The sequence below is a fragment of the Pistacia vera genome, unplaced genomic scaffold (genome assembly GCF_008641045.1).
Source record: "Pistacia vera cultivar Batoury unplaced genomic scaffold, PisVer_v2 Contig737, whole genome shotgun sequence".
Lineage (NCBI taxonomy): Eukaryota > Viridiplantae > Streptophyta > Magnoliopsida > Sapindales > Anacardiaceae > Pistacia > Pistacia vera.
The window spans coordinates 260,534-280,347 of record NW_022196598.1 but is presented as its reverse complement, the minus strand read 5'-3'; the positions used below and the strand labels follow the sequence as shown (position 1 = coordinate 280,347).

General features: G+C 35.1%; 2 protein-coding genes and 1 pseudogene across 2 annotated transcripts; all 3 read left to right on the top strand.

Annotated features, from left to right (window-relative positions):
* Nucleotides 1-5,539: 5,539 nt before the first annotated feature.
* LOC116115355 lies at nucleotides 5,540-7,491 on the top strand (annotated as a pseudogene).
* A 928-nt stretch (nucleotides 7,492-8,419) lies between these two features.
* LOC116115354 (thioredoxin-like 3-2, chloroplastic) lies at nucleotides 8,420-11,415 on the top strand. Its single transcript, XM_031401513.1, has 7 exons — nucleotides 8,420-8,481; nucleotides 8,614-8,739; nucleotides 9,590-9,664; nucleotides 10,275-10,341; nucleotides 10,789-10,806; nucleotides 10,982-11,092; nucleotides 11,403-11,415. The coding sequence occupies exons 1-6, from the start codon at nucleotides 8,420-8,422 to the stop codon at nucleotides 11,084-11,086; spliced, it is 453 nt and encodes a 150-aa protein (XP_031257373.1). The 3' UTR covers nucleotides 11,087-11,092; nucleotides 11,403-11,415.
* Nucleotides 11,416-13,756: 2,341 nt separating this feature from the next.
* Nucleotides 13,757-19,748, top strand: LOC116115310 (pumilio homolog 4). The gene is made up of 10 exons (XM_031401464.1): nucleotides 13,757-14,429; nucleotides 15,058-15,853; nucleotides 16,030-16,612; nucleotides 16,699-16,840; nucleotides 16,927-17,034; nucleotides 17,249-17,461; nucleotides 17,541-17,651; nucleotides 18,811-19,005; nucleotides 19,362-19,536; nucleotides 19,616-19,748. The coding sequence occupies exons 1-10, from the start codon at nucleotides 13,767-13,769 to the stop codon at nucleotides 19,651-19,653; spliced, it is 3,024 nt and encodes a 1,007-aa protein (XP_031257324.1). The 5' UTR covers nucleotides 13,757-13,766; the 3' UTR covers nucleotides 19,654-19,748.
* The last annotated feature ends 66 nt before the right edge of the window (nucleotides 19,749-19,814 follow it).

The following is a 19,814-nucleotide window of genomic DNA, read 5'->3' as shown; positions in this document are numbered from 1 at the left end:
AATTATGTAGATCAGGACATGACATTGCGCAATTCTCCATGACCTTACTTCATGAGTGGAAAATTGTGACACTCCATTTGACATCTCTAAATTAGCCTCATACATTGATTTTTAACATGGTAGAAATGTAGTGCAAGGGATAAATTTGTTTGTGTTTCAATATATCTTTCACCTGGTATATTAATCCATTAATGTTGAATCAATCATCGTTATTCAGTCCATAGCCTAAAGCATCATGGAACCTGAGTTGTATACTGTGCACCGCCATTAAAATTCAGTGTTCACTGTGATTATATAAAGATGGAATACGATTCAGAATGAATACCTGAAAACCATAGCATAATCTAAATGAGAATGGTAAAAAGCAGATCTTGAAAATTCATACTACACATTAACTATAAATATTTTCATATACATATGTGACAAAAGATGATTAGTGATTTTAAATTAAAAATAAACTTTCACCAATATCTTTTATATCATATTATGTTGAAAAATGTTGTATGGTAGTATTACTAAATAATTTCAGGGAATATCATTGTCCTCATGTTCAGTTTTTACATTAAGTTTTGCAGGTGTTGCCATTTCCATAAATTTGCAGATATGTATAATCTTCTTCTTAAAATCTGTCTTGAGGTGAGGAATCCTATGTCTTCTTCTTCTGCAGGCTTGCTGTGTTGAAATAATTTTGGAGGTGATAACTTGTCTTCATTATTCCCAATGCACATTTAAGCGTGGGGGGTTATTGAATTCATATTATTTGTTCGCGTTGATGGCTACCCTTGCTGTTCTTCCTACGGTTTGGTCAGAGACCTGAGTGTTCTTAGTTATATATCTGGTAAGCCTGTTGGTCTTGTTTGACTAGTGATTTGTGTTTGAAAAGTTCAGAGGTCTTGTTTGATAGCACTCAATATGTTTTCCTGTTTCCAGTTGGCGGCGTTATTGCATCAATATTGGTGGTCTTCTGCTTGTTTTGGGTTGGTATGGTGGATGAAGTTGGCTTCACAGCAAAGGAACAAACATAAACCTCGCTACTTTTCCTGTTGCTATTGGTTCTATGGTTACTGCTACTCGGGACACGCTGTATTCCCAAACATCTACACTTCAATGGCCAAACCAAACCATATCCATCAGTCCTCTATATGGTAAATAAACAGTTACTCATATTTAGGAATTCTTAATGTAGTTAATGATATTACTATTTCATCTCAACTGCTTATTGAAAATGCAGTTTTATTATCTTACCTTGATGTATGCGGAGGTCGCTGTTATGGGGTACACGATGTTTGGAGAATCAACAATGTCACAGTTCACTCTCACATGCCTAAGGACTTGGTTGCCTCAAAAATTGCTGTTTGGAAACAGTATGTTTGCGAACCATCTACTAATCGCTTAAATATCAATGCTTTCCGTACACATTTTCCAAATTGATACCCTCAGTGACATTTTCTTTCTCCTTTTTCGATAATTTTCTACATTCCAGTATGTAGAAATGTTTTTGAGTATCTGATATGTGTATATTATATTAATAAATTCTGTAAATTGGTTCTAATAACTTGTTTATTTCCTTGCAGGTGGTTAATCCATTTACCAAATCCTTTTCGAATATAATAAATCAACATAGAAAATTTTAGAATGTGTTAAAAGAGTTTTAGTCAACTGCTTCTTGCCAATGCTTTTTAACTTCATGTTTTACAAAATATTTCTATATACAAAAGTGCAGGGAGAAAGAACAATTAGGAAATATATTTCTGTGATCCGTTGAATTCAACCAATGATAGAAAGTAATGGATTCCATCAGCTTTCATGGTATATCTCATTGGTAATTGTATTGCAACAGAATGTCAGTTAGAAACTAAAAGCAGAGAAAATGATGGCGATCACTCAAATCACAATATGGTATAAACTTTGCTTTTCCTTAATCAGAATTACATATGCATTAACCATGTCCCCAGTGTGCATTGAGTCTGGAGGAATGATACCGTCAAATCATCTCAAGTCTAACATCTATGCTATCTGCATTAGAACCGCATTAGTGATCTCTACCTGTTTGTCGGCCTCAGTGTCCCCTTCTTCGGTATCCTCTCATCTGGAGCTTTCAGTTTCATATTCTGTTTCTTAACAAAGTTACTTCATATTTTATACCATTTCAGGGTTGGTGATGTCCCGATCGGATGTTACTGACAATGCTTGTGGTGAGTTTGTTTGCAGTTTCAATTATTCCTTTGATGAAGAATTCTCTCAGGTTTAGTTAATAAATAATTTTATGCAGACGTTAATACTTCCTTGCGCTGTTTTCTAGCATCTTGAGGGGCAAAAATACCCGGGTTCAGGTATGATCATAGCATAACATTCTTTACAATCTCTTAATTATATTCATATAATGCTTACTTCTTGTTGTTTCTGTGTAGGTTACACTTTGTATTATAATTATTGTAGTAGGGGTTATCGTCGGTGACGGAACATATTCAGCTCTTTCCAAAATTATCGAGAGCTTGAGGAGCTGAAAAATGATGAGCAAGTTTTTCCAGCAATGAGAATACATTTTACTTGTTGTGAATATAGTTGTGATTGAGTATCTATCTTTTCTATTGTTTCAATTTTGGACTTGTATTTACACTCTGATGGTGGAGGTTCCATATGCACTATGGAATAATAATAAAACCATAATTATAATCTATAATATTGTTATCATTATTAATTTTATATTTCACCAAAATATATTTTTTTTTAATTTTTATATTTTGTCAAATTGAAAAAACATAAATAATATAGCCCAACTCAATCACAACATTCTTTACAAACCTCACTTAACTGTTGACAATTGCAGTCAGTCTTTACTACACACCCAGTATCAAATGAATTTGACTTACACGAATGGTTGTTTCTTAGAACGAACGATCGTTCTCTCATAAGAAAAGATTGTTCCTTACAAAGAACAACAGATTCATGATGAAACTTCAGATAATGTTCTTATGAATGACATGTCTAATGAATGGTCGTTCGTTTTTAAGGAACGACTATTTGTGTTTAGTCAAGTATCAACTCTACTATTACAGTATACTTGTAGGGATTGTAAGAGAATTATGAGATCCAGTTAGAAAGTAGTATTTTGAATTATTTGTCAATTGAATATCAAATCACCCCTAACTATTTTATTTATTTTTTTCATTTCAAAACTAATTGTCCCTATTACAACACTCATTAAATATTAAAAAAAAAAAAAAAAAAAACCATTATACGGGTCCAAACGGAAAGTCCAATCAATCCGGCGGTCGAAACAGTTCCAATTGTGGAGTCCCTGATCATCACCGGAGGGTCCCACATAAGATCACCAAACTTGTCTCTGCACTGCAGGGATTAATTCTTAAACCTAGCGAACTGACCAAATGTAAACATCGTACCTTTTATATGTTTCTTTCCTTGTTTCTCTGCACAGTCTGCTACAAATACACGCCTCCCCATCTCTTAAAACTCTCAACCCACGTGCCCATTCACGTGATCTCTTTCTAACCCATCGAATTCCTCCGTTTCCGCCTCCAAAAACCTTTTTTTTGCCTATAAAATCTCTTCTTTTCCCGGGAAAATCCATTACGTGATTAAAGGAGAGAGATTTGAGTTTCGAAAGAAGGGTCTGTACAGCAGCTGGATGATGCGCCTGTGTCGGGTGAGCTTGCTGTATCAGTAGCGAGAGCCAGTTCGATCGGGTCATTGCTGAGGCTCAACAGCTTGAAGATCTGTCATTATTGTCTGGTACTGTGATTTAATAGATTTTTGATCATTTTGGTCTCAGAGTAGTTGTCTACTTAGCATAAATGTGAAGCTAGATTCAGGCCGAGCCGAGCCGAACATTATGGTGTTCGAAGCTTGGCTTGTGAAAATTTATCGAACTCCAACTCGAGCCTAGGATCGACGAGCTCTAAAAACCAGGCTTTAAGCTTGAGTTAGTTAAATAGTTTGAGCTCGAAATTGGCTCGCGAACAACTATATCACTCAAAATAATCTCAATCCAAAGCCAATCCACTAAAGATAACCCCAAAAAAGGCTAATTGTCACCAAGCATCATCAAATCCAAAGCCAAACAGTCCAAATATATCACTCAAAATTCCACCGGCTGTGAGAGAGAGAAGAAAAGAGAGAGAAGGAAAGGGATGGAAGAACGAAGGAGAAGTAAGAAAATAGGTGAAGAATAAGGAAGAAGGAGGAGAAGAAAGGAGGAGGAGGAAAAAGATGAAGAAAAGAGAAAGAAAAGGAAAAAGAAGGAGAAAGTGTCGCTGGCCGCTGGGGAAAGAAGGCAGGGTTTAGGAATTGGGATGATTTATATAGGATATAATAAATTACATAAAACCCCCTGATACTTAAAAAAGTAACACTTATTCCCTTTCGAGCCATTTACGAGTCTATCCAACCGGGTAGTGGGTGGTTCGTAGCTCGGCTCGAGAAGGTACTCGAGCCGTTTGATCTCGAGCTCGGCTTGTTAGAGCTGAGCCGCGAGCTACCCGCAAGCGGCATGGCTCGCATACAGCGAGCCACCAACATACTCCAGGGACACAGATTTTCAGATGTGTTACCAGAACCACATCTCTCCTCTGACGGCTCCATTATTAAACATTTAAACTGATAAAAAGCAAACTATCTGCAGCTCCTTACCATCAAGGCATCAACCAGAATTTTCCGCTGAAACCAGCTTTTATCTCAACAAATATTAGAATTTAATATTTTATAACACAGAACAAATCTCTTCCATGTTGGGTTGGTGTATTGGGCCAAGACCCTGCCACAGAACAAAAAAAAGTCACACTCTGTTGGGTTATTTGGATTGATTTGGACCCGATGTGGCAGGCTGATCAACAATTATGTAGATCATGACATGACATTGCAATCTCCATGACCTTACTTTCATGAGTGGAAAATGTGACACTCCATTGACATCTCTAAATTAGCCTCTCATACATTGATATTTTAACATGGTAGAAATGTAGTGCAAGGGATAAATTTGTTGTGTGTTTCCAATATATCTCTCACTGGATATATTAATCCATTAATGTTGAATCAATCATCTTATATTCAGTCCATAGCCTAAAGCATTCCTGAGGAACCTGGTTTGTTATACCTGTGCACAGCCATTAAAATTCAGTGTTCACTGTGATTATATAAACGATGGAATACGATCTTCAGAATGGAATACCTGAAACCATAGCATAATCTCAAATGAGAATTGGTAAAAAGCAGATCTTGTGAAAATAATTTGCATAATACTACACATATAACATTTTATACAATATTTCATAACATGATGTGACAAAAGATGATTAGTTGATTTTAAATTAAAAATAAATTCACCTAATCATCTTTTTGCTATATCATATTTGTGAAAAATGTTGTATGCGTAGTATTACTTAAATAATTTCCAGGGAATATCATTGGTCTTTCATGTTCATTAGTTTTACATTAAGTTTTCTGAGTGTTGCCATTTCCATAAATTTGCAAGATATGTATAATCTTCTTCTAAAATCTGTCTTGAGGTAATGGGAATCCTATGTCTTCTTCTCTGCAGGCTTGCTGTGTTGAATATATAATTTTGGAGAGTGATAACTTGTCTTCATTATTTCCCAATGCACATTTAAGCGTGGGGGGTTTTATTGAATTCATATTATTTGTTCGCGTTGTGACTACCCTTGCTGTTTCTTCTACGGTTTGGCTCAGAGACCTGAGTGTTCTTAGTTATATATTGGTAAGCATGTTGGTCTTGTTTGACAGTGATTTGTGTTTGAAAAGTTCATGATGGTCTTGTTTGAATAGCACTCAATATGTTTTTCGCTGTTTCCAGTTGGCGGCGTTATTGCATCAATATTGGTGGTCTTCTGCTTGTTTTGGGTTGGTATGGTGGATGAAGTTGGCTTCACAGCAAAGGAACAACATTAAACCTCGCTACTTTTCCTGTTGCTATGGTCTCTATGGTTACTGCTACTCGGGACACGCTGTATTCCAAACATTACACTTCAATGGCCAAACCAAACCAATATCCATCAGTCCTCTTATTATGGTAAATAAACAGTATTCATTTTATGGAATTCTTAAGTAGTTAATTTGATATTACTATTTTCATCTGCAACTGCATTATTGAAAAGCAGTTTTTTATCTGTACACTTGATGTATGCCGGAGTCGCTGTTATGGGGTACACGATGTTTGGAGAATCAACAATGTCACCGTTCACTCTCAACATGCCTAAGGATGGTTGCCTCAAAAATTGCTGTTTGGACTACAGTATGTTGCGAACCATTTCTAATAATCGCTTAAATTATCAATGCTTTCCGTACACATTTGCCAAATTTTGATACCCTCCAGTGACATTTTCTTTCTTCCTTTTTCGATAATTTTTACATTCCAGTATGTAGAAAATGTTTTGAGTATTGATATGTGATATTATATTATATAATATTCTGTAAATTGGTTCTAATAACTTGTTTATTTCCTTTTGCAGGTGGTTAATCCATTTACCAAATATCCTTTTCTGAATATATAAATCAAATAGAAAATTTTAGAATGTTGTAAAAGAGTTTTGAGTCAACTGCTTCTTGCCAAGCTTTGAGTTAACTTCATGTTTTACAAAATATTCCTTATATGACAAAAGTGCAGGAGAGAAAGAACAATACGGAAATATATTTCTGTGTACCTGTTGCAATTCAACCAATCGATCAGAAAGTAAGGTTTCCATTCACGCTTTCATGGTATAGTCTCATTGGTTAATTGTATTGCAACAGAATGTACAGTTAGAAACTAAAAGCAGAGAAAATGAGGGCGATCACTCAAATCACAATATGGTATAAACTTTGCTTTTCCTTAATCAGAATTACATATGCATTAACATGCCCAGTGGCATTGAGTCTGGAGGAATTTATACCGTCAATCATCTCAAGTCTCACATCTATGCTATCTGCATTAGAACCGCATTAGTGATCTCTACCTTGTTTGTCGGCCTCAGTGTCCCCTTCTTCGGTAATCCTCTCATCTGGAGCTTTCAGTTTCATATTCTGTTTCTTAACAAAAGTTACTTCATTCATTTTTATACCATTTTCAGGTCTGGTGATGTCCTGATCGGATCGTTACTGACAATGCTTGTGGTGAGTTGTGTTAGCAGTTTCAATTATTTCCTCTTGATGAAGAATTCTGCTCAGGTTTATGTTAATAAATAATTTATGCAGACGTTAATACTTCCTTGCGCTTGTTTTCTAAGCATCTTGAGGGGCAAAACTACCCGGGTTCAGGTTATGATCATGCATAAACATTTCTTTACAATTCTTAATTAATCTTATACATGCTTACTTTTGTTGTTTTGTGTAGGTTACACTTTGTATTATAATTATTGTAGTAGGGGTATATCGTCGGTGATCGGAACATATTCAGCTCTTTCCAAATTATCGAGAGCTGAGGAGCTGAAAAATGATGAGCAAGTTTTTCCAGCAATGAGAATACATTTACGTGAATAATAGTTGTGATGAGTATCTATCTTTTCTATTGTTCTCAATTTTGGACTTGTATTTACACTCTGATGGTGGAGGTTCCATATGCACTGAATGGAATAATAAAACCTAATTCTGAAATCTATAATATTGTATCATATTACATTTTATTCACCAAAATTTTTTTTTAATTTTATATTTTGTCAAATTGAAAAAACATAAAGTAATATAGCCCAGACTCAATTTCACAACATTCTTTTACAACCTCAGCTTAACAGTTGAGTTGACAATTGTCATGTCAGCTCTCGTTACCCAAAACCATATCAAATAACTTTGATTACACACGAATGGGTGTTTCTTAGGAACAACGATCGTTCTCTCATAAGAAATGATTGTCCTTACAAAGGAACAACAGTCATCATAAGGATGAACTATTCTTATGATAGAACGACTGTTCTTTATGAATGAACATTATTCCTTATAAGAATGTGTCGTTTTTAAGGAACGACTATTTGTTTTAGTAAAGTATCACTCTACTGTACGTTGGGTTGTAAAGTATCAACTCTATTGTCACGTTAGGATTGTAAGAGAAAATTTGAGACCGAGCTCAACGTAGTATTTTTGAATTATTTGTTGTCAATTGAATATCAAATCCCCTAACTATTTATTTATTTTTTTATCATTCAAAACTAATTGTCCCCATTACAACACTCCTTAAATATTAAAAAAAAAAAAAAGGAAACCATTTTATACGGGTCCAAACGAAAGTCCAATTCCAATCCGGCGGCTGAAACAGTTCCAATTGTGGAGTCCCTGATCATCACCGGAGGGTCCACATAAGATCACCAAACTTGTCTCTGCACGCAGGGATTAATTCTTAAACCTTAGCGAACTGAACACAAAGTAAACATCGTACCTCGCTTTTATATGTTTCTTCTCCATTGTTCTCTGCAACATGTCTGCTACAATACACGCCTCTCTCCATCTCTTAAAACTTCAACCCACGTGCCCATTCACGTGATCTCTTTCTAACCCATCGAATTCCCTCGTGTTCCGCCTCCAAAAACCTTTCTTGCTATAAAATCTCTTGCTTTTCCCGGGAAAATCCATTACGTGATTAAAGGAGAGGATTTAGAGTTTCGAAAGAAGGGTCGTACAGCAGCTGGATGATGACGCGCCTGTGTCGGTTGAGCTTGCTCGTATCAGTAGCGAGAGCCAGTTCGATCGGGTCATTGCTGAGGCTCAACAGCTTGAAGAATCTGTCATTATTGTCTGGTACTGTGATTTAATAAGATTTTTGATTCATTTTTGTCAGAAATGAAGCTTTATTTTATTTGCTGAGTTTTTTTTTCCCTTTTTATTGATGATAATTAGAATTTTAATTCACTAGGTTGATATTGCAATTGGGTGTTTGTCAATGTATCTGGGTATTAATTGGTTGTTCTTATTTTGTTGAGGGTAATTAAATTTGGTTGAGTTTTGTTGTTTGCACATTGAGTTTATGTGGAATCAAGAAAAAGGGTAGGAAAATTTCTCTGTTTTGGCATACTTTGGCTCTTCTTTCTTTGCAAAAAATTCTGATATTAAAAAATTTGCTCTTTTTTATTTCCCTGGAAAAGATCCCTGTGGCTAATTTTTAATTAGTTTGAACTCTTTTCAAGTGAGTTTTACTCTAAATAGTTGTCTAAAATTAGATTAGTACACCATTTCTAAAAACCTGAGACAGATAATTACATTTTATTGATCACTTCAAGGGCTGTCCACCTGAGAAACCCGTCTTTTCTAGGTGACTTGTTTGGGAATTTGGTAATCTTCCTTAGTAATTTTAATCTTTAGGTTTTGTAATAGTGAAATGTTTAAGTTGGACTAATTCGTTTGTGAATTGAACTTAAGATGGCCTAATCCCATTCTGTGCTTCTTGGAAATAGTTGCAGTTATTTTATTATTAAAATTTCTCTGCTTTCATTGTTGATGCAGTTCATTAAACATCTGCTATAAGAGTCATTATAATAATTGATTTCTTCTGGTTTTTAAAGTACCTCATGAATGGCTGCTGTTTGTGAATCCATTGTCTATCCCTTTTCCTTGCGAACTTTTACTAAATTGGTATTATGTGAACTTGTAGGATGGCAACATGGTGCAGAAAATGTATTTACCTCAAACCAAAATTAGAAAAGTTGGCAGCTGATTACTATCCACGGTTAGATTGATTTCCTCTCTGATCATGTAAACAGTTGGAATAATGTAAAATTGAAGCTTTTGGACGAATGATATTGTTATTTCTTGAGTTGATGTATATACCTGAAGCTTTTCTGCATACATTGACTTCATCTTTTGTCTACTTTTGCCAAGTAATAAAAGATTATCCTTCAATGATATAGTTACTGTACTTTTTACCTTTCAAATATGTGGCATAAAATTTCATTCTCTGATTTCATTTTTCATTTGATTTTGATAGCTTAGAAGAGTCACATACTCTAATGAAATCTTTTTAAATTTTCTTGCATTTCGATCGTTCAGTTGCAAATTGTAAAGTTTTCCTTTACAGAAGCACATACAGAACTTGCAATCACCTTTTTTCTTTCTTTGGGTGTGGAGTGGATTTGACTATGGTGAGACATGGCCAAGAAAACATACGAGTTAAATTATACACCATAAACTACAATGAAGTTTGTTTTTGAGTGAAGTATTACATGTCTGTTTGTGTTCTTTATGAAATTAATTGTGCATCTCATATTGAGTAAGCTAGATTAAAGTTTACTGGTTATAATTTTCTTTTTCTTTTTCCTTCTGTATAATGATTGCTGTAGATTGCGGTTCTACTATGTGGATGTCAACACTATTCCCCACAAGCTTGTTGCTCGTGCAGGCGTCACGGTAAGTCTCTTATAATTTGATAGGGCATATATTTCTTTGATTTGTGCTGATATCCAATTTATTATAATTCAATAACTTGTAACATAGCAAATGTTTATTTTAAGTGGATACTTTTAACAATTATTCTCTTATGTAGAACATTAACCGGTTAGTTATTAAATCTTTAACTAAATGCAATTATCAACAGAGTGATATTCCAAATGCATATTATTTTAAACACTAAGAGAACAGATTTTAAGGGTAATAAAAACAATATTTGTAGTACTGATGCAAAACAGTTTGAATAATATGCAGTAAAAATGCTATAAATTTTGATGAGTTGGAGAGTTGATGAGTCAACACTTGTTCTTAAATGATATTCAGTAATATATATATCTGCAGAATGGTGATTGACCCTCAATTTTCGTTTTTATGTGTCTGCTCATGATGAACGCTGGAATCCTGCAGAAAATGCCGACTATTCAGGTAATTTTCTTTATGAATATTTTGCAACTATATGCTTTTTGGTTGCAAATAAGCTGAATTAATCCGAGTATGCTGCTCAAGCTCTGATCTGTTGAAGTGTGATTGTTTAGTTCGTTTTTATTGCTCCCTATATTTCTTCCTTGACTGGATCTGAGTAAAGGTATTCATGTTACAGCTATGGAAGGATTGCAAGAAACAGGATGAAGTGATCGGTGGCCATAAAGCATACTTAGTCATTAATGAGGTTCGCCAAATGATTGAAAACCAGAGTACCATATGATTAATGGTATGAATGACTTTTTTTTTTCCTTAATTTCTACCTTACCTGTTTTTCAGTTTTGATATTGTCGAAAATTTTCTTTTTAATTAGTTTCCCTGATAAAAGAATCTGGAGAGCTTACAGCACTAAGTGAAATTGGCACTTGTTTCAGCCAAATTCTGTGTTCTATACCATTTCATTTTACTATGTAAAATTACAACAAAGGAAAAGGAAAAATTATTCGGAATAAATAAATTTTTTTAAGACTTAGAAACAATTCTGGTTCTTTGCAATGCCAATATATCTTGTTAATATGTGAGTGATTAACAATGATTAGGAACCTAGCCCGGCTCGACCGGTTGAATCGGTCCAACTGGGACCCAGGGCCTTCACCAGGTTGGGTTACAAATTTTTCTATTCATTCAAAACTCTAGAAATTAGGACGTCAATTTGTGAATAATTGAAGGCTGAAATGTTAGGGCTTTTGAATAGGAATAGTCGGTGAGTGGAATGGTGGCGACAGAGGTGATTTCCAGTGAGTGAATCAACTGTAAATTGCAAAAATAAGTTGCTAGAAAAAGCCCACTGTTGTCGGCAATTAAGGAGGCTAACGGGGGAGGGGTAAGATGGGTTTTGGTTTGGAGGTTGAGGGTAGTGTTTTCGTGGTGATAGGGAGTGATGTCATCGTTGGAAACAGGCCCTGTTTGTTGACGCTGACTAGGGGTGTTCGGTTAACCGCTTTTCTAAACAGAACCGGATTTTCGGTTCGGAAAAATTCCCGAACCGAAATCGAACTGGTTTTAGGGAAAACCGGTTTAAAAAAAGCGGTTAACCGGTTTTAAACCGGTTTTCCCTTTTTTTTTTTTTTGATAAAACTTTTTTTTTTGTTCTAAATTAAATTGTAAATATAGACAATACATTGGGAACTAAGAAAAAAAATTTGGGTTAGGAACCGTTTTTTCGGTTAACCGGTTTTTCGGTTTGGTTATCGGTTTGGTTAGCGGTTCGGTTCGGTTTTTGTATTTTTTTGAACACCCCTAACGCTGACAGTGGTATTTGGGGTTTTTTTGCAAGATTGCAAACCTATAGAGACTTATTAGTTTTTAGGGGTATTTTTGCTGGATTTCAAGCATTTGGACACTGATTTGACTCGTCAGTCAAATCGGTTAAACCGCTTGACCTGGGACCCAGTGGCCTGGTCGGGTCACTGTTTGGGTCGGGTTTCAAAACATTTGTGATTAGTATGTAATCATGATATATATAATTTTTTAATTAATTAATTATCAGTCATAATCTTGATTTGAGTTCATCTAAAATGCTTTAGATTAGAAGATAAACTTCGAGAAATGAAGAAAAATCATAAAACTGGTTTATCTTCTCTTGATATACAACATAAATAATTAAATATTATGCTTAATTCCCATTTCTTACTTTTTAAAAAAAACATGATTTCACGCGTTAATATAATTTATTTACTATTTCCTACCAAAATTATGATACATGTGCACTGATTTTGAGAATCTTGGGTACATTTAATAATTAATAACCTTTTTTTTATTTTAAACCCATCAAAATAAGAAAATTAACATATTTTTCCAATAAGGAGACCATAAAATTTCCTCTTCTAACATTACATATATTTCTATTTGGCAAAAGAATTTGTTTTAATTTGGGAAAAATCAATTTATTTATTTGTGACAAAAAAATAGTAATATTAAACTATTTAATTTTATGCAAAATCCCAAACATATGGGGGTTTTAATTAATTATATGTTAATCCATTCAAAGAGTTTCAATTAAACTTGTTCTTTCATTAAGCTTTGTGATAAGGTAAAATATTTTATTTTTATAAGTTTATTTTAATTTTTTTTATGAAAAAATAGTTTATTATTTAAACTAGGAACGTATTTAAATGGAGTAAATATATCATTAACACTTTTAGAGAAATTAAAAGAAAAAAAAAAAAGGTAGTGATAATAATAAGGTAAATGACGTAAGGGGCGCCATCACCGTCAAAAGAAAATCGGACGGCTGATACCAGATTCTTCGTAAAATGGTAACAGTGAAAAAACGAGGGACCGTTTCGAAGAATCAGGAGGCTCACGCGATCTCAATCTCGTCTATCTTCATCTTCCCTGTAAATAATAACAGCTCACTTTGCAATATTTTTCTTCCTAGATTTTCTCTCACATCCTTTGCATTTTCCATTTAATTAACTGCTTGCTTTGTTAATCGTAAGTTCCCTTACAGGACGCCGTTTTCTTTCGTTTTCTTGTTGCAATTTTCAAGATTTTGTTATTTTTTTTCTCACTTTCTTGTGATTTTTAGTTATTTTATGCAAGAAGCTTGTTCATGTTGGTGACGATAACTTCGTAAAGGTATCTATTTTTTTTAATTATGCTTTTGATTTTTTTTTTCCTTTTGATATAGATGATTATTATTGCTCTGTTTGGTTGGTGAGATAATAAAAGAGAAAATTGAAACTCAATTGTGCGTAGGCAACTGATGGATTTATTCTAGGTGAGAGTTAATTGTGTGTTATAAATTTTTTCTGCAATCAAGCAGATGGTTAGGTTTTGGGATTGAATTTATTTATTTTAATTAATTATTTAAAGTATTTCCAGTTTATTTTAGATTTAGCTTAAATTTGATTACTCATAATTTTTGTTTTTTGTTTTGGGGGTTAATTAGAGTATTGGAGATGGTTCCTGTAAGTAACATTGACATGTTACAAGAACCTGATGGGAATTTGAATATAGAAGATAGCTTGCACACTGAGTTAGAATTGATATTGCAAGCGCAGTCCAACCAACAACAAATTCTTCAGAGAGAAAGGGATCTTAATATTTATCGAAGTGGCAGTGCACCACCCACTGTTGAGGGTTCACTAACTGCTGTGGGTAGTCTATTTAGGAATAATATAAGTAGTGGTAGTGGTGCTACTGGTGCTAATGCTAATCTTAGTGGGATTTTGTCTGAAGATGAGATTCGCTCACATCCTGCGTACCTGTCATATTATTATTCGCATGAGAACATAAACCCGAGGCTACCGCCACCATTGCTTTCAAAGGAGGATTGGCGTATTGCGCAAAGGTTTCAGGGTGGTGGGTCATCTTTTGGGGGTATAGGGGACTTGAGGAAGAAGGGTTTAGATGGTGGTGATAAATCATCATTGTTTTCGATGCAGCCAGGGTTTTCTGTGCAGCAGGCAGAGAATGAATTAATGGAATTGAGGAATGCTGGTAGGAGGAATGTGTCTAGGAACACTTCGACTGAGTGGCGTGAAAGAGACTCTCATGGGTTGATGGGATTGTCCACAGCTGGACTTGGTGTGAGGAGGAAGAGCTTTGCTGACATTCTTCAGGTAATTGCCATATTGTGTTTGTAATTTCTAGCACACTGGCAGCTTGTGATGATTCTTTGTTGTCTAATATGTTGATTGCATGATGTGAGGCTTATTGAAACTTTTATCTTCTTGTTAGTTTCTTACGTCCTTGTTGTATACTTTTGCTTCTTGATTTCTATCTAAAAAATGATGGTGGGTTTATTTTTTATTTTGAATTTCTTGAATGATTTAAGATCTTTATTATTATTATTATTATTTAAATAGGTTTGTATGCTTGGTGCTCAACTCTTAAAGATGTCGTGGTCTGATCATTTCATTGATTTTTGTAGTTTATTAACTTGTCTTAACTTGTCTTGCTTTGAGGATGGGTTGCAGATTTTCGTTTTCTCTAAACATATATCTGTCAATTTTGATTGATTTTCTATCTTAAGGATGATTGTAGGATGGGTGTCAAAGTTGATCCTGTGGCTTTTAGAGTCCATATTATTTTGTGATTATTTTATTCTTGAAATTTGGAAAATTTCTTCTGTCTTGCCTAATGCTATTCAACAAAATTTATTGAATGTGTGCAATTATCGAATTGAAATTATAGATAATGTGTTTGGTTCTTTACCTTACTTTGACAATTGTTATTGATGTGTTTTAGGAAGGACTTGAACAACCTGCCTCCTTGTCACGCCCAGCAAGTTGTAATACCTTTCGTGATGGTTCGGGTGCTGCTGGCATATCTAATGCCCATCCAGCTGCTTCATGTAATGCAGTAGAATCCTTAGAGGTCTTGCAATCTGCCGTAGCTCCCCCAGGACTGGTAGGAGTGAAGAGCCTTAATAGAACTGCTTCTCATTCTTTTACATCTGCAGTGGGTTCATCACTGTCAAGGAGTACAACCCCTGAAGCACAGCTAATTGGGAGGTCTCCTGGTTCTGGTCTTCTTCCTCCTGTGGGGAGCAGAGTTGGGCCTATTGAGAAGAAGGGTGCTGTCGGCTCAAATGTCCAAAATGATCGTTCTGCTGGTATGACTGAGCTTGCTGAAATTGCGGCTACATTATCGGGTTTAAGCTTGTCGAATATTAGACATGCAGATGAAGATAGTCATGCACGGTCTCAGCTTCAACTGGATCAAGATAATCAGTCCGAATTTCTTTACAATATGTCCAATGGTCATAACCAGAGTTTGCAGCAACAAGTCATAGACAAGTCCAATGCAGAGAATCTCTCATTTGCTGCAAACTATATTGATTTTTCTCGGAAAAATGGAATTGTACCTAGCCATAGTGGTTCTATTATAAATTCCAATGGGCAAGTAAATGTTCCCAGAAGAACAACTTCACTCAATGTTTACTCGAAAGTGAAGCCTACAGGGTTTGGAAGTTCAGAAGGATCCGTTATTAGACATCAAAATGCAAATATTTCAAGTGCAGACTTTGCTGGCAATGCACCTGGTAATTATTTTGCTCATAAAAAGCTGAATTTTATGGTTAAGAATAAATTTGATACTGGTTAATCCTGTCTTTTACTCTTGAAGTTTTTTAGTGGTATTATTTTTACATGTATTCTTTCAATAAATCTTTAGTATCTGGCTGGATTACTATTCATGTTAACACTTGTTTTTGTTTAGGTCCAGCTTTTACTGGTATTGGAGATAGACAAAGTTTGAGTGGATTGGTTAACCCTGTGGGGCTGGACCTCCATTCTCCATCAGTGGATCCACGTTATATCCGGTACCTCCAAAGAACATCTGATTATGCAACACATGGTGTGGCCAGCCCAAGTGATCCTTTAGATGTTAGAAATTACTTTGGCACTTCATATGGAGACTTCGATGGGTTGCAGAAAGCACAGCTTGAGGCATTGCTTGCTGAACAGAAGCAACAACATGAACTGCAACTTTTTGGCAAGTCTGGTGGTTTGAATCATGGGTACTATGGGGGTCAATCATATAGAGCTGGCATGCCATATTCTGGAAACCCATTTGCCAATATGGTGCTTCCTTCTGTTGGATCTGGAAATTTCTTGAATGAGCAAAACTCATGCTTTGCTTCAATGATGAGAAGTTCAATGGGAGGGCCAGTGTCATGGCATTCAGGTGCTGGCAGTAACCTGGAAGGAAGATTCACATCATCCTTATTAGATGAGTTCAAAACCAACAAGACTAGGTCATTTGAACTTTTAGACATTGTTGATCATGTTGTTGAATTCAGGTTTGCATTTACTGCCCACTTTGGTGTTTATTTTACATATTCATTGGTTAGAGTATATAGTTAATATTTCTTTTTATATATTTCAGTACAGATCAGTATGGGAGTCGGTTTATTCAGCAGAAACTAGAAACCGCTACTGTGGAAGAAAAGACCAAGATATTCCCCGAGATCATTCCTCATGCTCGTACCTTGATGACAGATGTTTTTGGAAATTATGTGATTCAGAAGGTATGTCCTCTATAATTTGAAATGCTCAAGCACACCCAACTTAGAAAACTTTAAATTATTACTCAATTTGTTGGCATGATTTGCAGTTTTTTGAGCATGGTACAGAAAGTCAAAGAGCACAGCTAGCCAGTCAACTTGCTGGTCATGTTTTGCGTCTAAGTCTTCAAATGTATGGTTGCAGAGTGATTCAGAAGGTGCTTTGCTTATCTTTTACCACTTGATCTCATTATGTGTTTATATGGTACATGCATATTCTAGACGATTTAAATTTTTTATCTGATTGCAGTTTTCAATCGTGATATGATTTTGTATATCTTTGATTTGATATTCTGATTTCAAGTAAATTCTTTGTCATTTCATCACTATTTCTGGGTTGAAAATCTCTTAATCCTCTAATTATGACCACAGGCCTTGGAGGTGGTTCATGTGGATCAGCAGACTCAGATGGTGGCGGAGCTTGATGGTTCAGTTATGAAGTGTGTCCATGATCAGAATGGTAATCATGTTATTCAGAAGTGTATAGAGTGTGTTCCTCAAGATCGAATTCAATTTATCATCTCAGCTTTCTATGGACAAGTAATGGTTCTTTCCACCCATCCTTATGGTTGCCGAGTTATTCAGGTTAGAAATTTGCAGTTTGGTTTTTTCTTTTCAAGTGAGGCTTGTGACATTTATTCATTTACTAACTTACTTTTGCCAGAGGGTCCTGGAACATTGTGATGATGTGAAAACGCAACAAATCATTATGGATGAAATTTTGCTACATGTATGCGATCTGGCACAAGATCAATATGGGAACTATGTTATTCAGGTACTAAAAAATTCCTTGTATCTGATCTCCATATGTGTAGAATGGAAACCAAATATATCTGCTAGTTGGCTGCTCGAGTAGTACAGTGTTAATTTTTTTCTCCAGAATTAGAATTTTGATGTTTCAGACATGAACAACGCTTTCCAAATATTGTTCAGTTGAAATGATTCTATGAAAACTGGGCTGGTTATATGGCCCTTGACTAGAATAAAAAGATGTACTAAATATTCATCCATGGTATGAGCAAATACCTATATACTTACAAAATCTAGAATTTCCAGTAACCTTTAAATGATAAATCATGTTTTTTGCCTGTTATTTTACTTTCACAGTTTCACTTGTGTTTTTTTATTACTTTTCTGGTGTTGTATTGCCTGTTCAATTTTACACCTTTCACACTGCAATGGTGTGAGACTATACAAACATGATCATGTGTAGAGAGCAGTGTTATTTTGAGTGTTTTGTGTTAAGATATAAATATAATGAAGGTAGATGAATTCCTTAATTAAAGGAGGGAAATGGAGTACTTTGATAATAAGATGGATGAACTGAACAAAGGTAGCATGCCCGATGCCAAGATATTTTCTATCACAGGAACTTGGTGGTTTTTAAAAGCATCTAGTTTTGAATAATAAAATTTGGAGCTCAAGAGAAAATAAGTTGTATATGATGGAAGTGTGCATGAACATGTTTGAAATATGTGATGTACTCATTTGACATGATTGTGGTCTGTGTTGTTTGGCATGCCTACTGCTAAAGGCATTACGATGGAGGCCTATCAAATATCAAAGTTAGCATAGTTCATTGCATCTTAATTTGTTCAGTTTGAATGAAATCCTGAGTTTGGCATGCATGCATGTCACGCATGTAATTCACTTTGCCTTTGGTAGTAATGAAAAGGTTGGAGCTTTATTGATTGTGGAATGTCCCTCTGCCAAACCTGATTGGAATTCACAATTTATAACTAGTCTGATTTGATACCCATACATACATTCTTATTCAATCTTATTTACTGCTCCACCTTATTACGCATTTTAAATGTTGTGTTAATAGTTAAGACTTCTGAAATTTTTGCTTTATTTAAAATGATACCTTTCCATGTTTATTTTTCACTTATCTTCTTATTGTTGTTTGTGATTTTTGTCCTTCTCTTTGTTAGCATGTCCTTGAACATGGTAAACCGCATGAACGATCTTCTATTATAAGCCAGCTTGCTGGAGAAATTGTGAAGATGAGTCAGCAGAAATTTGCTTCTAATGTGGTGGAGAAATGTTTAACATTTGGGAGCCCTGAGGAACGTCAACTTCTGGTGAATGAGATGCTTGGTTCAACTGATGAAAACGAACCTTTGCAGGTATGCGGTAGTGTGTTTTTACAGTGTGCAAACTTATTATTCCCATATAAGTTATAGAACCCATTAATGTGTGCATGTTATCTTCTTTCCAAGAAAAAAAATTTTGAAATTGAATACTCAAATTATTTGTGTGTTTCTCTATAGCATGAGACGCATTTAATGGTGCTGTTATGTTTCAACTCATTGTTTAATCAGGAGCTTATGAACTAATAAACTTCCTTGTTATTTTCTATGTTTTCTTGGTTATTTTATTTTGTAAAGAAGAGAGATTCTATTCCAATCTTGCTTGGAGCATAACGTTTCAAATTTCCACTGATGTTTATGCTTTTTATGTTGCTAAAATTGAAAAACTGCAGGCCATGATGAAAGATCCATTTGGAAACTATGTTGTGCAAAAGGTTCTTGAAACCTGTGATGATCGGAGCCTAGAATTACTAATTTCTCGCATCAAGGTTCATCTAAATGTGCTGAAGAAGTACACTTATGGTAAACATATTGTTTCTCGCATTGAGAAACTTGTTGCAACTGGAGGTGAGGAACAGTTGACTCTATTTGTTATGTTTACTTAACTTCTCATGACTACAACTAAATCTTAACTACTCAATGGCAGAGCGGCGCATAGGAATGTCAATCTCAGTCTCTTCCTGAGATCTCCTAACCTGGAATCTCAGAGTCAGTCTCCTTTGCTGTCAAGAAAGCTTGACTATGACGGTAAAAAAAGACGATCCTTCTGTATAGCTAACAGGGATGGTGATTTTAGCATCTAAGTCTCATTTTCTACCTAGACTAGTAGTTGTAGATAAACATAA

Coding starts and splice junctions, on each gene's coding strand:
- LOC116115354 (XM_031401513.1), top strand. CDS start 8,420: ATGTCTGCTACAATACACGCCTCTCTCCATCTCTTAAAACTTCAACCC. Junction 8,740..9,589: donor GAATCTGTCATTATTGTCTG/GTACTGTGATTT, acceptor GTGAACTTGTAG/GATGGCAACATGGTGCAGAA. Junction 9,665..10,274: donor GCAGCTGATTACTATCCACG/GTTAGATTGATT, acceptor TGATTGCTGTAG/ATTGCGGTTCTACTATGTGG.
- LOC116115310 (XM_031401464.1), top strand. CDS start 13,767: ATGGTTCCTGTAAGTAACATTGACATGTTACAAGAACCTGATGGGAAT. Junction 17,462..17,540: donor ATGGTTGCCGAGTTATTCAG/GTTAGAAATTTG, acceptor TACTTTTGCCAG/AGGGTCCTGGAACATTGTGA. Junction 17,652..18,810: donor ATGGGAACTATGTTATTCAG/GTACTAAAAAAT, acceptor TCTCTTTGTTAG/CATGTCCTTGAACATGGTAA.